The sequence below is a fragment of the Echinops telfairi genome, unplaced genomic scaffold (assembly GCF_000313985.2).
Source record: "Echinops telfairi isolate 266 unplaced genomic scaffold, ASM31398v2 ScPeMD7_18;HRSCAF=68, whole genome shotgun sequence".
Taxonomy (NCBI): domain Eukaryota; kingdom Metazoa; phylum Chordata; class Mammalia; order Afrosoricida; family Tenrecidae; genus Echinops; species Echinops telfairi.
In genome coordinates, this window is record NW_022103915.1 from 74,292,697 (window position 1) to 74,309,789 (window position 17,093).

Genomic DNA, 17,093 nt, shown 5'->3' on the forward strand with positions numbered 1-17,093 from the left:
AAAACTCATTTAGTTCAGCCTCTGTTGTGCATGAGATTAACCTATATAGACCATTTGGATTTGAGGGGGAAACAGGAAATTTAAGTTAGAACCTTGTATGCTAAGGGGTAAATTACTAGTACATCTACTTAGGTACAGGCCATAAATCTTGCCTATATTACCATCTGCAGACATTGCTCAAATTAGGCACAGGTCATAAATTCTTAGGTTCAGGTCATAAATCTCACCTACCTAACCATCTGTAGACATTACCCAAATGTCGTGATAACCAGAGAAAGCCTAGCATATGGCTAATGACTAGTTATCTTCTAGAACTTTGCCACAAGAGGATAAGTCCCAAGAATTCCCTTGGAATCCCTTCTGACCCCAGTCAGCAGAGGCAGGAATCATCTCTACACCCTTCTGCTTATTTATAGCAACTTCTCACCACACTCAGGCCCCTACAGTTACTGTCTTGGGCTAAACTCTCATCCTCACTCCTCCACAACCTTCTTTAACTGTGGGTCTCAGTTCTCCTACACGTCTTCACCTGGTCCAGCCAGGCTGGCTGACGTGGTCCTCCTCAATACCCTCCAGCCGCTCTCTGTGGCAAATTGGGCCTGTTATTTCACAGGAGGGGTCTTTTGAGTCACATGCATCTTTTCACTCCCCTCATCTAGCACCAACCCTTTGCAACATTATAGTTGCTCAAGAAATATGTCAGTGACTAATTTATCCCACATATGCATGTTAGAGATTTTATTATCCATTACTGTATTTCTGTCCTGCAAAAAGCCAAATGAAGTAGACTGGAATTACTGTTCCCACTTCATAGACTGAGATACTGCATGCTGCAGAGGTTAAGTAGCCTGATCAAAATTACATGGCGAAGGCAAAGCAGAAACTTGAATCCTAGTTTTTAATTCATAATCTAATATGTTCTCTCCTTTCCCTTAAAACAGTCAAGTGAATGTACGGCTATCCCTAAAGGGAACACTTATGTGTCTATTTGGACATAATCTGAGCAGACATACTCATTCTAGACTCCAGGATCCTGACCTTTTGCTCCCTGCAGCGTTTTAAGACAGGAAGTAATCGTCAGGTTTCATCTCAATTCCTGCTACTCAAAACCTGGAAGTCTCCATTTGGTGGCCTTGTGTAATACAAGGAGCCATGGTGGCATAGTGGTTAAATCACTTGGCTGCTAATGGAAAGGTCTAGAGGTCAGTGGTTTGAATTTACTGCTGACTGTGGAAGAAAGAGGGGGCCGCTGCCTTCTGTAAGGAAGCCCTGTGGTGGAGTGGTCTGACCTAGAAGACTATAGGACATGAGTTGGAATTGACTTGGCAGCAATGGGTTGATTGTGTGTGTACTAGTGTGTGTGCATTACAAGTGAACTTACAATGTCCCAATGATGTACGCTTTTTAAAACAAGAATTCCTGAGAGACAATGCAATATCTACCTGGGGTGGGTAGGTCCCTAACACAAGGTATGCTCCTAACTTCTCCTAGCTTCTGCTTCATGCCATTGGCTCCCACGAGATTCCAATGCATGGCACCCCATCTGTTCAGAGGAAGCACCTTTAAGGCTTTGGTGAAGCAGATGGCCTGGCTTGTCTTCTGCGGTGGCTATGGGTGGATCTAAACCACCAACTTTTCAGTTAGTTGTCAAGTGCTTACCCATTTGCACCACCAAAAGACCCCATCTGCTTTCCTACACTCTCCTTGTCCTTGTGGATCATAGGGGCGCTCCAAACATTCTTGAGCTGTCAAGCTGCCACCTGGGCATTTCCACCTGGATGTTCCACAAACCTCAATGGACCGATTTACCAAGCACTCAGCCTCTTCCTCCCACCTTTTCCTCATCTACACATTCTACCTCAGTGAGTAATCCTTCCATTTTCCATAGTGCACCAGTTGGAACCTGGAGATTCATTCTAACTTCTCTTCTCTTCCCCATCCCCCATATCCACTTGGTGGCCAAGGCCTGCCAATTCAGCGTCCTTCTCTCTGCTTCCATTGCTGTGTCTGAGCTCAGGTGTTCCCGACTTGAATGATGGGAAGCGCCAGTTTCACTGAGTCCTCTATCTCTAGCCTTGCCCTTCTGATCCATTCTCCACATTACTACCAGAACATTCTTTCAAAAATGCCAAGTAGCCGCACCAAAAATAATTCAGTGGCTCGTATACACTGCCGCCGCATCTGGGTAGGACACCCTCTTTGTCATTGCCGACCCTGAGCTATCTTCATGGCACTTCTCCCGGAAGGCTTTCTTGATTTACACACAGCTGCTACTTCGTGTGTCCTAGTGCTCTTATCACTGCGATGCCTACCACAGCCGCACTTAGCGGGTGATCAATAAACATTAACTGCTGAATGACACGAAAACCATTTGAGTCTCTACACTCCGATTTTCCTTCTCCTATCGTCAACAACTGGGACATTGGAATGACCCCGTTCTCGCCCTCGCTACCCTCATCTAATGCAGTACTGTGTTCTGTAGATTCTCTCAGAGCTTAGTCTCCAATGTAGCCTCCACATTACCCACTCATTCTCAACCGAATCCCCTTAGTGCCTCAAGCAGTGAGTGCGTCGCAAGCTTCTGAGCACAGCAGTGTCGCAGGCCCATGGAGGGTGTGCTAAGCAGACTGCTGTTCTCCACCCCTCCCACCCTGCGAGAGTGAGACCCATCCTCCGCGTTTCTGATACATCACAAGATATGCAGATGTGGCTGATTTGGAAACCACTCTGACATCCACTACAGCAATGGTTCTCAATTTGTGATGGGCATCAGAAGCAAAGAAACTTGTGAAAAATAACCGCATTTGACCACACTCCTACCTATTGAATAACCTTATTTAACCACACTCGTGCCTATTGAATCGGAATTTTTCGGAAAGAAGAGCAGGTTTGTTGTTTATCTCAGGCTATCCACAGAGGGTCGTGATGTACCATGCTGGTAAGGAAACCTGAATTCACTGAAGAACTCCAAGGTCTAGACTTCACCTTCCTCTCTTCTTTCCTAGCCTTATTTTTCATTGCACCCCTTACCAACCCCCCAACTGCAACCGCCTGTTCTGCCCTCCTCTCTGATAACTAGGCTCCCTCTCTGACTCCTCAAGCTAGTTTCAGATATTTGCTCAAAGGAGCCATGCATTTACTCACTGAGCATCTAGCATGCCAGCACTGCCCCAGACGCAGGGGAGAGGGAGTGGTGGACACAGCAGTCATGGCCTTGTCTCATGGGGTCCACACCATTTCCTCTCTGCTCCCTAGTTTCCTCTGCTTCTCCTATAATATGCATGGTGCAGGTCAATGCTGTCTTAGTATTTCATTTGCTTGCTACATCACTGTAAATGTTATGCAGGCAGGGACTGAGGTCCGTCTTTAGAGATGCTCATTAAATGCTGGTGTAGATTAATTGAAACTCTCTCTCTGACACAGGCCTCTATGGAACATCATCTGCAGGGTACTTTCGCCCTGCTCTTCTTGCTGTTTTGTTTCAACTCCTCTCTCCACATGCCTCTGATAGCCCTACCCAGACCTATCGAAATGTTGAACTCAGCCATTCTTTAGGAGTCCAGGGTGGTACATACAGTTAACACACCCAAAAGGTTGGAAGTTCAGATTCTCTGGAAGGCATCTCTTGAAAAAAGGGCCTGTACATTTGTTTCCAAAAAAACCAACCATTGAAAAAGCCCTGCAAAGTTCAACTTTCTCACACACACACACACACACACACACACACACACACACACACACACACAGTCACTATGAGTTGGGGCTGACTTGAGGGCAACCGGTTTTACTCATTGTTTATTCAATGTTATTTATATATCTGGTTTCCTTCTAATAAACTATAAAAGAACCATCTCATTTTTGCCTTTTAATCCTTGGAAGTTCATACAGAACCTGACATAGATAAGATACCTAATAATGCTTGTTCAATAAATTACTTTTGTTTTGAAATAAATGTTTTGCCCCAAATTCCTTTGTGGCTTGCATGAAATATCTTTATGGAAAAACGGAATAAAGGGGGACATTTCCACGAACTTTTTGGAGCTCTCTCCCGTGAAATAATTCTAATTTCATATTCTATTATTGTAAGTGCCAGTGAGCCAATCAGGACTCATCGTGATCTTATGTCTAACAAAGGAAACACTGTCCCGTCTTGTACTTTCCTTACAGTGGAGCCCAGAGTCTGGGCCACTGTATCAATCCACCTTGTTGAGGGCCTTCCTCTTTGCCACGGACCCTCTGCTTTACCAAGAATGATGTCCTTTCACAGAGACTGGGCCCTCCTGCCCAAAGTACATGAGACAACATCTCAGCATCCTCACTTAGAAAAATTAAGGTTTATTGACATATAATTCACAGACCTTACAATTCAGTGGTTTAAATATAGTAAAAAGAGTTGTGCAATTACTGCCACAATCAATTTTAGAACATTTTATTCATTCTTGTACTCATTATTATTAGCTCCCCATTTCTCCCACAACCTCCCCTGCCATAACCCTAAAGAAATATTAGTCCAGTTACCGTCTCTATAGATTTACCTATCCTGGATTTCATATAAAAAAGTATCCCCCAAAACCATCACACACAAAAAAGAAACATCAATAACAAAATGAAACAGGAAAAAATCATCAAAAAGAAAGGAGGAATTAATAAAAACGATAACAAATTTAAAATGGGTCAGAAAGAGAACAGATGATAAGGTGTTAAATTTTAACCGAACTGCATCTACATTAACCCACTGTTCAATGCACTCTAATAGCAAAGTCTACATCCATCTCTAGTCAATGGTCACTGGGGAGTCACAGGAAGGAGTCTTAATCCATATGGGGCCCTGCAAAAGCACTGTAGGTGTTCACCATCATCCATAGCTTTCTGAAAACTGGGTGCTCACAATTTAAACTCTGATACACTGCCTCCTCCAATCTGAGTCCTACAGCTGTAAGCAACTATTAATCTGGCTACTGGATTTCCTATAAAGATAATCATAGAAAAACAGCTCAGTGGGCCTTCTTCCCTCAATTCCTGAAACCGTATTTCCCATCAGCGCAGCTGGCTTTCTTGCTCCCACCCCATTAGTTCTTGGCGGCATGCCCCTCCCTGACAGTGCTGAGCGTCCATCAGTGCCTTTATGTCCAGCGCTTCTGCGCACTCCTTCCACCGTCTTTTGATGTGTCCTGCATGGTTCCACATTTTACCCAGAGCATTCTTCAATACTGCAACTCAAGGCTTAAATTGCTTCTTCAGTTCTTCTTGTTTGAGAAATACTGAGCCTGGTTTCTTCCTTTTGCTTTTCTAACTCCAAGTCTTTGCAGACCTCATTGGAGTGCTTTACTCTGTCCTCTCAAGCTGCCTTTGGAAATTTCTGTTCAGCTCTTTCATTTCAAATTCTCTTCCATTCATGCTAGCTACTCTATAGTCAAAAGTTTCAGAGTCTTTTCTGTCTTTCAAACTGCTTCTTGCTTTCTTCATGCATGCTGTCTTTCACGTCATCACACCTTTGGTCTTCGGTCATGAGCATTCAGTGTGTCGAACATACTCTTGAGATAATCCCTACATCTGGCTGTCTATTGGCATGGTCATGCTTTCACTGTTGTGAATTTGTTTGAATATTCTTCTGCTTCTGTTTCAGGATAGACCTGAAATGTTCCTTTTGATAATGACTATGGCACTATCTCTCTTCAATTTGTCATATCTGGCATACTAGACTAAATAAGAATGACCAATATTGGTCTATTTAAAATCATTAATGCTTTGGATCTCAATTTTTATGTGTTTTGTTTCATTTTTGATGGCTTCTACTTTTCCTAGATTCGTACTTCATACGTCCCATGTACTGATTATGAGTAGGTATGTGCGCTGGCTCTTCTCATTCTGAGTCATGACACATCAACACCTGAAGGAGTCCCAAGAGCTTTCCTTCCTTCACACCAGGAAGAGGGCTGGATTTTGAAGAGGCTGCTTTTCCCCAGACGTATTTTGAATGCTTCCCAACCTGAGGGGCTCACATTCTGGAACGACATCACATAATATTCCACTGCTAGTTATACAATTTTCATTTGGTCAATGGCTTTAGAAGTAGATAACCGACCCTTCTTCTTAGACTGCCTACATCTGGAAGCTCTCCTGGAGGCTGGCCACCAGAGTGGATCTGCTGATGGTGGAAATCCTTCTGCCAATGCTTCCAGCATCACAGCAACACGTAAAGTGCCACAGTATGGGGCAGATGGAAAGACAGGTTGTGATGATGAAAGTTCTTTTTTCCCCCTAAATTCTGTGTTGTGCATATTACATGCTCAAATTTCACACACTGTGTAATAAGCACAGCATAGGATTTAGAAAATGGAAAGTTTACCAAGGGTCTGAATGCAACCCTCAGAGAAAGAACAAAGTGTAACTAGCTACTGTCCATGCTGACCAGCTGAGAGGTCTTAACTTCGTTTTAAACCATCAATCTTGAACCAGGGAGGCACACCGCCTTTTCGCTTATCAGTTTCCCTATGTATAAAATGAACAAAAGATAGTTTTTATTTGACACAGTCATGACAGGAGGTAGAATACCAAGGAATTCATGAACAGCAGATTTAACATTCATTAAAAATGGATAAGAACCACATTCAGCAAGAACAAAAATTAGTAGGATCAGAAAAACAGTAAGAACTGGTGTTAGAAAAAAAAAGAGATGGTTACACTCTACACGGAGTCCTGAGTGGTACAAATTGCTAATGTGCTTGGTGGCAAGCCAGAAGATTGGAGATTTGAGTTCCCTTAGAGGCGTCTTGGAAGAAAGGCCTGGTGGGTTATTCCCGAAAAACCAGCATTGAAAGCCCTATGGAGCACAGTTCTTCTCTGACACACATGGGTAGCCATGAGTCGGAATTAACTTGTTTTGGTATACTTTACAAAATATAAACTATGGAAGGATTCTTGACAAGCTTGGCCCAAAGCATCATGCCATGAACATATCTCACACTTAATGTCATCAGACTCACAGTGACCCTACAGGACAGGGTAGAACTGCCCCTGTGGGTTTCTAAGACTGCAACTCTGTAGGTGAGAAGAAACCCTTATCCTCTTTCTTCTGCAGGATGGCTAGTGGTTCTGAATTGCTAACCTTGTGGTTAGCAGCCCAACATAGTAGACCTTCAATAAATACTTGGGTGAAAGAAACCAAGCAATCCTGATGTGCATTCAGTTACGTCAGCATGACTCAGAAAGCATTGCCTTCTCCTCCTGCTTAGAATCACCAGTGACTCACAGGAGCCACGGTTTCCCCAGGTGAACAAATGTCTCCCTCAAGGGATCACATAGCCTCCTCTACAATTAGGGAAATCTATTCCACGTTTTCACGTCTTCTTAAAGACATAGTTCATAATTGTATAATGCTGTTATATTCTTTATACACATCTTTTTATCAAGTCGAAGGGGTTATAAATTCATTTCTAAACAATATTTTGGTATAAGAAATTCATAAGACTTGAAGGACATCATTCTATTCATCCGCTAAGTCTTCCCTGGAGAAGTCTTATCATACGCTTTTCAGCTACATACTCCATTAGTATATATAGTCTTCTTAGTATGCAAGTAGGTATGAGCTGGAGATGAAAAACATATGAATTGTATCAACAACTTAATATTCTCTTTAGAATATTGGAAATCTGCATAGGGCAGTAAAGACCCTAGGAATCCCACACTATTCCCACAATTGCTTATCAGAAACAAAGCTCATTCTATGTAACAAAAAGAACAGTTAATGAGGTTTATGTATCAGCAGAGCAAATAATTTTACAAGCCTGTGTTCTTAAGGGTTCAGAATTACAGATTTAGCTGTGGGAGCAGAGAGTCTTCGGGGCAAGACACCACAGATAACCTCACCCACATGTATTTCTCACACAATACTTTCCTGTATGTAAACAGAAAACAGAAAGGAGTATATTACTTTTGTCCTTAGTATTAAATAGCTGGCTTTTCTTCAGGGCACTCTTACATTTCTGCACAATACACAGCCTTCAGCACCCCAAGGAACATAAACAAAGGATATCAGGCAAGTTCACCTACTCCCACTTCACAGAACAATGCAGGTTGTTAACTAAGCAGTTCCCAGGGCAGATTTATGATTTGTGGAGCCTAGAGTTAAGTACTCAGGTTGGGTCCTAGGAATCTGGGGTCAGAAGCACGTGGGGCTTGCTCAGTCCCACGGGCTTTTAGAAACATGACAATGTGACCTAAGTTTGTGCTTGCATGGACTCTGGAGACTAGTTAGGCATTTAGAGAAATTAAATCACATTAAGGGCTCAAAACGCCTTATTGTTCATGCTCCAAGATTTAACCTTTTTTCCCTTACTTGCTGCTATGCTTTTCCTCCCGTGAGTACATGCCTGCTGATGTGAACACGTTTGTGCATATATGCAACATGTCTACTTATAAACCCATCCTGATAGAGCAGCAAAGAATATAGCTAGGTCAACTTTACCATTTGAAAATATTTCCCATTTTCTAATCAGAGTCATACCTCCGATCGTTGTCCAGTGCGCTTAGATCCCGGTTTGTTTGAACACAACTGAAATTTTAATACATACTTATTTTATTCTAAAACTTTGTATGAGTTTTAGATAGCACTCCAAATATTAAGAGTTTATAAGCAATTAAAACACTAATGCAAACAAACACATGGCAAATCTTCTTTCCACCCATCTTTTTAGGAAACAGTTTAGCCAAATTTGCGGGCGCGCACACCCACACACACCCATAGGGTCCCAACTCAAAAAAAAACCCAAAAAAACTGACTGCCATTGAAAAGATGCTGACTCGGTAGGGCCGGGCAAAACTGCGAGCTTCTGACACGGTAACTCTTTATGAGAGCACACAGCCCCATGTTTTTCACAGGGAGCAACACAGGGTGGTTTTGAACTGGCGACCTTGCAGTGAGCAGGCCAGTGGGTAAGCACTACGTCACCAGGATCACATGACGCAATCAATATGTAATAAAACTGGGGGGAATAGTTTCTCCTCCTTTGTCTGGCTCAAGTGTAAAAATAAAGTAGGTTACTGTTTCCAATTGTATTATTATAAACAGTATTGAGCTACTGAAAGTACTAAATAATTACAGTTCGTTATAATTTTTTCACTCTTTAGTATTAGAATTTAGCCCAAAGTGACTAAAATTAGTTAGGTAGTCATATAGAGAGAAGCAATATTTGCGTAAGCATTTAACTCATCTGGAAATAACTGAATGAATTCAATGGGATGAGTCATTAGTATAATATAAATAAGGTCACTGAAGGCCTGAGGTCACATGCCATAGCTCCTGTGTTATTCCAACTGACTTTCGTGTGGAAGTGGCTAGCCTGTGCCCGACAGACAATTAGTAAAGCTCTCCGTTGTTCTGGAGAAAGTTGTTCCACCAAGTTCCCAATGAGGTTCAGTGCTTCAAACTGTCTTAGATAGACTTGTGAATAATTTGTAAAATTAAAAAGGGGGAGGTATACCGAAAAAAATTCTTAAGAAGGAAAACCAAAACTGTAGGGACAATGTAACTACAAAATCAACAGGCCTTTTAAATGTTTTAATAGTAACGGTGAAGCCGAACATTTCTGGGCTACATGACAACAGCCTACGATGCTGGCACAAACAGAGAAGAACATAAATGCCTATTCCATTGACTACTGACCAGGGAGGAAATGCCTGCCGAACACCGACCAGTGGCAAACCACGGGAAAAGTAGAGATTAGTGAGAATAAAACAAGACAAAGAACCATCCCTTACCCATTACTTCCCACAGAATGGACTTTTGACATATCAGCAAACTCTTCTTTTCTCTTGCTGCTGCTGGTGTACTGCTCGCTGTACAGCTTGAGGGACATCTGTTCAACGGCATCTCTCTGCGCTTCCAGGTAGCACAGGCGCACCTCAGCCTGGAGAGAGGCACAAAGGGAAAGCACGGCTTGAATCCAGACGGAACACATTCCGAGAGGTGGAACCACTCAAAGAATGGGAATTGTTCACCTCGTTATCCCCTTCCTTGTGGGGTTCGATTTAATTGGATCTGCGGGGAATAATACAGAATAATATCTTACGTCTGAATCTTACAAGCCCCTCCTTAAAATATGACCTGAACAAATGAACTCTCAGAAGACTCAGTCAACATCTCAAAATGTTCCTGAGATCACACTCCTATGGTATTATGAGACCCTACATTAAATAGCCTGTGAAATTCCTGAATAATATCATTCTTCATCTTGTCACACATGGAACTTTTATGTTTTCTGAAGATCCCCTTCCAACCCAAGCATTTTAATTGGACACATACTAAAATGTTTTTCTATTCCCTTCCCCGAGCTGAGAAGGCTAAGTCCTAGCACCTCTTCAATAATGATAACGGTCTTCCTTGATTACCTTCTGTTCTTTGTATTACTTTCTTTATGGTTTACAAATAGAGGGAATAGTGATTTTGTTTCCATGCATGTTTGAATTGTTAATTCTCTCAGAGCTACTTGAGGCTCACTGCAGTAAAAAGAGGGAGTAAATTCACCATGCTGTTTTCTATCAAACCAAGGCCCAAAGAATGCTGAATGTGTATTTGGCATGGACAAATATCGAGTGGATGCTTTATTTATTGCAGCTGTCGGAACCCCTGTGGCTTTAGAGTTCTCTGGAACACCAGACGAGATTGGGAAGGAAGTCTCAGTGACAGACCTGCCCCTGGCAAAGGAGAAGGGAGCCAGACTGAGGGGTGTGTGCCCTGAACCTGTGGAGCACGCACTGTCTTTTAGCATATCTCACTAAGTTTAAGCACACCGGTGAACATTTCTATTAAACTCTAAAGACTCTATTTCTTTATCATGTAAATCAACAGTCCTTTTAGAAAAGTAGTTCTGGGCCGGCTGTTGAGTAGCCACCACAGTTCAACAACATGTAAAACCTGAGCCAACAGAACATTTCCACACTTTGGGTCCAGGGCCAAAGAAGGCCTTCCTTTTGCCTGGTCTCTAGTTTTATAGACTTGACCATGGAGGAAAAAGAGAGACTACAACACGGAGGCAGTTGTTAAAAGGGCAAACTAGAAAGGCAAAGGGAAGTGAGTAGCTTCTCAAAAGTTGAGTCACATATCGTTTTAGAGTTCTTGTTACTGCTCTTCACAAACGGCTGGCTGTGAACTGCTAAGGAAGAACGTAAAGCACCAGTGTTGAAAGTACTATATTCTTGTTCTCAAAGTTTTACACATGAAGGCCAAATGACAAACTTCCTGTGAACCCTTTCCCCCCTCAAACTGGTAAGTTTAAATAAGAATAGATTCCTTTGGATTAAGAATTGTGTTAAATACTGTAAGCAAATGATAATGCCACAGGGGTATATTCAGTTTGTTGGTGGGAGCATGTCAGATCTAGTGTTATTTAGCATATTAACTAATTATCTGAAAGAAGGGGGAACCTATCACAAGGATCTCCATATAACCCCCTACCCATAGGACAGACAACAGAAAAGTGGGTGAGGGAAGACATCAGACAGTGTAAGACATGATGAAATAATAATAATAATTTATAAATTATCGAGGGTTCGTGAGGGAGGGGGATGGAGAGGGAGGAAAAATGAGGAGCTGATACCAAGGGCTCAAGAAGAAAGAAAATGTTTTGAGAATGATGATGGGAACAAATGTACAAATGTGCTTGACACAATGGATGGATATATGGATTGTGATAAGAGTTGTACGAACCCCCAATAAAATGATATAAAAATTAAAAATAAAAAGGCATGTGTAGTCCCAACCAAAATGGTTTGCAAACATCATGGAACTTGGGCAACTAATACTCATGGTTTTATGAACACTAATATTTTTTAGATATTAAACCTGAATATTGAGGGCCACTGACTAGAAGAAATAATACAATGAGGAGATATAGAACGATAGTCAAAGAACATAAAAACAAAACTCTCATATGCTCCTACCTTCCTCTCATCAAGAATCAGGTGCAATGGGGAATAATGAGAAGACTTCCTGATTAAACACTGCATTTGAAACCCCACTAAGGTTTCTATGTCAATGGCACCAAGGGGCTGGTCTGGTCTCGAGGTGTTCCCTCAGCTTGTAATCATTCTAGGGTGCACCACTGCAGAGCCTCAGGAATCGTCTCAAAAGGTGTGTCCCTGGCCCTACACAGGATCATAAAGAAGGAAGACGACTTCATGCAGACCCATCACCACCATGGAGAGATAAGGTGAGTCCACCTGTTTGTTTCATCTGTCGTTTCTGCGTACTAAAGAAAAACACCTCTTACACAGAAAGGAAGTCAAAGAACGATGCTGAGAGCAACTCGGAGGATAATTAGTCATCGTAAGAAAATGATAGAAATGTTATTATCTAAGACTTTTATTGGGTATCATCTCCCGGGCCTTTGATAGAGGAAACTACTGTGTGTTCATGAGGAGAGGAAGTGGATGGCCCAGGCGTCTCCAATCCATCTCTGTTTGATCTGGGCTTTCGGTGACTCGTTACTAAAGTTGATGATAAAAATAGAACGCTAGTAGCTCCTTCCACTAAGGTTGAATGGATTTGCCGATCTAAATCTCTCTGCAAGCTGTCTCAACAGTTTTCATATTATATTTTAGTCAAAAGATACATTTTAAGAAGAGGGATTTGAAGAAAATGCAGCCCTTTAGAAACAGTAGCCTTTACTAGCTGGCTAAAACCATTCTACTAGCATCTACGGTCATGGCACACACCGAAAGATCGGCCATTACAACCTACTCAGAGACGTGGGGGAAGGGAGACCTGGTGAGCGGCTCCCATCAAGATGACAATTGAGAAAGCCTAGCCAACGTTTTACTCTCTAAAAAATGGCACTGCCGGGAGTCAGAATTGACGAGAGCAACAGGCTTGTTGATGTTTTGTTTTGTTTTGCTTTTAGTATAGTAAAGGGTATTTTATTTTTTTTAAATGATTATTTTATCAATGGAAAAGTACCAACTTGTTTAAATGTTACAGAAACGCAATCAACAGGATTTGGCAACTTCCTTGCTAAGGGACAGAAGAGGAATAAGACTGGTGACAGCCACCTCTGCACACCTGGATTGCTGACGGACCACAGCTCCATGGGGGAGAAAGGAAGATGAGAGCACACTGTGGGGGAGGGGCAAGTCAGCTGGATGTGATTCCTTTAGTTTGAGGTACCAGTGGGACACTCAGAATGAGGTGCTCAGCGAGCAGATGGAAAGATTGGGGCTGACCGACAAACCTAGAGGAAATATTTGACATTTTGAGATGTAAGGAGAATGTCCTGGGGAAAAGCGTGTGATAGTCGGAAAGAGAAGAATCAATATTCTCTCTATTCTAGATCTACATTCTTTTTGCGGACCCAAAGCAATGGTTTCTCCGTCGTTCTCTTTCCTCCTTTTCCACCATCCCTAAATTTATTTTATATATTCACTTATCTCTTGAAACCATAGCTGGTATCACTGGTGTATTTCTCAGAGCTTCATCCTGGTCTCTTTTGCGTGACCTATACCCTTTTCTACACGATGGATAACTAGCAATCCCCTCCCCTGAGCTCCACACTTGCATATCTAATTGACCAATCAATCACCTACGTGGATGTACTTTTGGCATAACTGTTCAAAACAGAACTCTTTATTCCCATCTTCACCACCTACTCTGATCCTTTCTGTACTTAAACTTCACCTTTTAAATCTATTACATTTAAACTTTTACTTTTAAATTGAATACATCACCTATGTTTCTGATTTGAGAATCAGAAACCTGAGAGTCATTCTTGCATTCCATCCCCCCCTTTCATTTCTCACACACAAGTAAATTCTGTTGATTCCTGGTCCAAAACATCTCCCAGTCTGACTAGATGTTTCCAACATGCACTACCTCCAGCCTGGCCTAAGCCCCCATCATCTCTCACCTGCAGGGTAGTAACTGTCTCCTAAGGTATTTCTTCTCAACTCTCCTTGCTCTTCCAACCTCCTCTTATCAAATGTAAGCTCGTTTCCTACTAGGCAGACCCAAAAGTCAAACTCTTCCAAGATTCCTCCAACATTCAATTCCTGCCTACCTCAGACATAGTTTCTTAGCGTTTCCCTCTAAGGAGCTATACCATTCATTGACAGACTCGCCTTCTTGTAGTTCTCTAAACACTCCAGACTCTATCCTGCCTCAGGACCTTTGCAAATATTGTTCCTATTCTCTGGTAAATTCTCTAGCTAATTCTTTCATATCTTTCAGCTCTGAGTTGACATTTACCTCTCAGGGAGATTGTCCCTATGAAAAGACAGTTTCCCCTCAAAATCCTGTTTATTTCATTTATAGTATATATTATAACTTGAAATCATTATATTTGCCAGTTTACTCTTTTTAATGTTTTTCATCTCTCTGTGCAGACACCAAGCTCAAGCAGGGAGACTATCTCTCTATTTTGTGATTTCCTATTCCCAGCAACTGAGTGGTACCTGGAGCATGATAGGAACCAAGTAAATAATTGTTGGATGAATACAGTGTACATTGATGCATCCATTTATTAACAATACTTTCAGTGAGCCTTCCTCATGTGCCAGGTGCTGTGTGTACAAAGAAGAAGAAAACACAGTCCCTTGCCCAAAAGGGAGTACGGCTTGATGTAGAAGCGAGCCAAGTTGACAGTTAACAGCAATGCATGTACCATGCACAATGCCTGTGTGGGAGGATGGAGAACGCGAGCAGTAGATGTGTGGCAGAGGTGGTATTTGAAGCAAGCTGCAGTATGGGTAAGATTCTGTCAAGTGAAGAAGTCAGTGGAGTAGTGTAAGTGTTCAGAAGCCCCAAGTCATGGAAGGACTTCACATGTTCAGGGAATGATGGCTGAAGCTCTGGCATTTGGACAAAGAAGAGGCAAAGTGGGAGGGGATGCACGGTGAAGGATGTTAAGGAATCTGGATCCTGTCCTAGAAACAAAGAAGAACCAACAAAAGTCACCATCGCTTCTCTGATGGCCTCAATCTTCCTCCTCCCTCGCATTTTCTGTCCTGGTAAGATGACTATCTGGTTGATTGGCCCAAATACGCGTGCACAGCTCCTGCCCCTGGCATACTGGAGAACGCTATGTTGAGCAGTGAACCAGCACTTCCCGTCTGGCCAGAAGCCCAGCATCCTAAACAAGAATGCCTAAGAGACTTTAGTAACTAGACCCTCTAACAAACTTGTAACATGATAAAGTTGGAAATGCTGCCTTTTGTGTGAGGTTTAATACAATTGCTTTGCTGCTTATCATGAAGAGCATGTCTCCTCCCATTATTTTCTATGCACCTAGGGCCTAAATCAGTAGATACTCTATTTCAAACAAATGTATACTACAATGAATAATTTAATCAGGACACAGTGTTCTACAGCATTTTGTTTAGATTAAAATGTATATATAGTGAACCAAATTCAATAATTTGGGACACGAATACTTATTAAACTAACTTCTTTACTCTTATCTTATTTGTCTCACATATCAAAATAGTTAGCCTATGATACATTTAAAGGGAAATTTCAGTGATTCAAATAATCATTAAGCATTAAATCATGTATCAAGTTTATAATCGCTCATATAGAGATAACGTTTATCACTGTCCTAAAGAGGCCTGTCTGGACTAAGAAATATCAATGGTTGCATGGGGACTGTGGCTACCATCCTTTGCTGGGCTAGAGATTCTGATACTATTCAAATGATTTTTACTCTTTCTTGATTGACATCACTGAGCATCCCCCGTGCATGCCTGCACTGGACTCTAGGGTTCCCACTACATCTATCTGTCTACAACCATCTGGGTCCAGAACCTTTGTCTCTTCACCTGTTTCTCTGGATTAGCTGCCCATATGTCGATCCAAAGGTTGCGGTGAAATGAGATGTCTTAATATGGTTTTTCTTTCACGTCTTTGTAATTCCCGTCAGATAATTCGGCGCGATTATGCAAAAAGGTCGTGTACACTAACTAAGGGAATTGGTCAAATGTATTTGCCACTCTTTGGGCTATCCAGATGAGCTATCTCAAAGGTCGGAACAGAGAATCCCGGGACCCTCAAGGAAGAACCACCACCCGTGGAACCAACTTGAAAGAGGGGAGGTCAAAACCAGAGGCAACAGAGGCCAAGGCCTGGAGACTCTGGGAGGGAGCAAAGGAGCCTCACTGAGGTAGAGCAGAGGGTCTGTGCTCTTGAGGCTTGGGACAGGTGGAGTGGCAGGCAGACTTCCTGGTGCATGGAGGCAGAAATCAAGGGACCACATTACATGGTTGAGATGCTGTGGACCAGAGACAGCAACATGGCTACTGGCTGAGGAGAGGCATTTCTGTGGAGCAATGAATGACTGAATCCTTACTGCTTACTGATTCTGATTTGTGGTAACCTGTTAATTTCTCCAGTAAACCCCCCTAGGTGAGCTTTTGCCTGTGAGTTCTATATGGTCATTGTAAGGGATTACCAAACCCAGCGCCCTGCCCCCCACCCTCCCCCCAAAAAAAGAGTGTCATAGGAGGAACAGTTGGTGTCAGAACAAGGAAAGACAGATGGAGGCAGGTCTGAACTTCTGCCTTGTGGCACAGCATGCCTTGAGCTGGTGAGGAATTCGATTCTCCTCCCTCGTGTTGCCTGAGGAGGTCAAATGTGGCTTCTGTGTGATTAACTCAAAGGCCAATCCCCTTTTGTGCACCATGCCCCCCTGTTATAGAAGCAAAGATACCCAATACCATTGGGCCCATTCTGTCTTATAATGGCCCTACAGGACTGAGCAAGCAGCCTCATCTTTGGGTTCCCGAGACTGTAAATTTTTTTTTTTTCATTACATAAACTTTATTGGATTGGATCAAAGCATCACAGAAAGTCTAAAGGAATCATCTAGACTGTAGCTGGACACCTCTTACAGCTTACTCGTCAGCCTGCTGAACTGTTCCTTTTTCAGAAACATAGATGCCATCCAGAAACATTCGGATATCCTTGTTTTTAACTGTTGTGGCTTGCTGAATTAAAGCCGCTGAATTTGATACAAGCTCAATGTCATTTCCTTCAAGAATTAACTCATCTTTCTGGGCTTGAGAAAGGGAACAGGCAACACCTGTCCTCATGCGAACCCTCCGGATGTATT

General features: G+C 42.4%; 1 protein-coding gene across 2 annotated transcripts in view; it reads right to left on the minus strand.

Moving 5' to 3' along the window:
* The window catches only part of AKAP6 (A-kinase anchoring protein 6), a 524,185-nt gene that overhangs the window by 150,231 nt on the left and 356,861 nt on the right, over positions 1-17,093 (minus strand). For both annotated transcript variants that reach the window (XM_004698937.3, XM_045287776.1), the window contains exon 8: positions 9,760-9,908. In XM_004698937.3, coding sequence (XP_004698994.1) covers positions 9,760-9,908 — 149 coding nt within the window. The remainder of the gene's footprint in view (positions 1-9,759; positions 9,909-17,093) is intronic.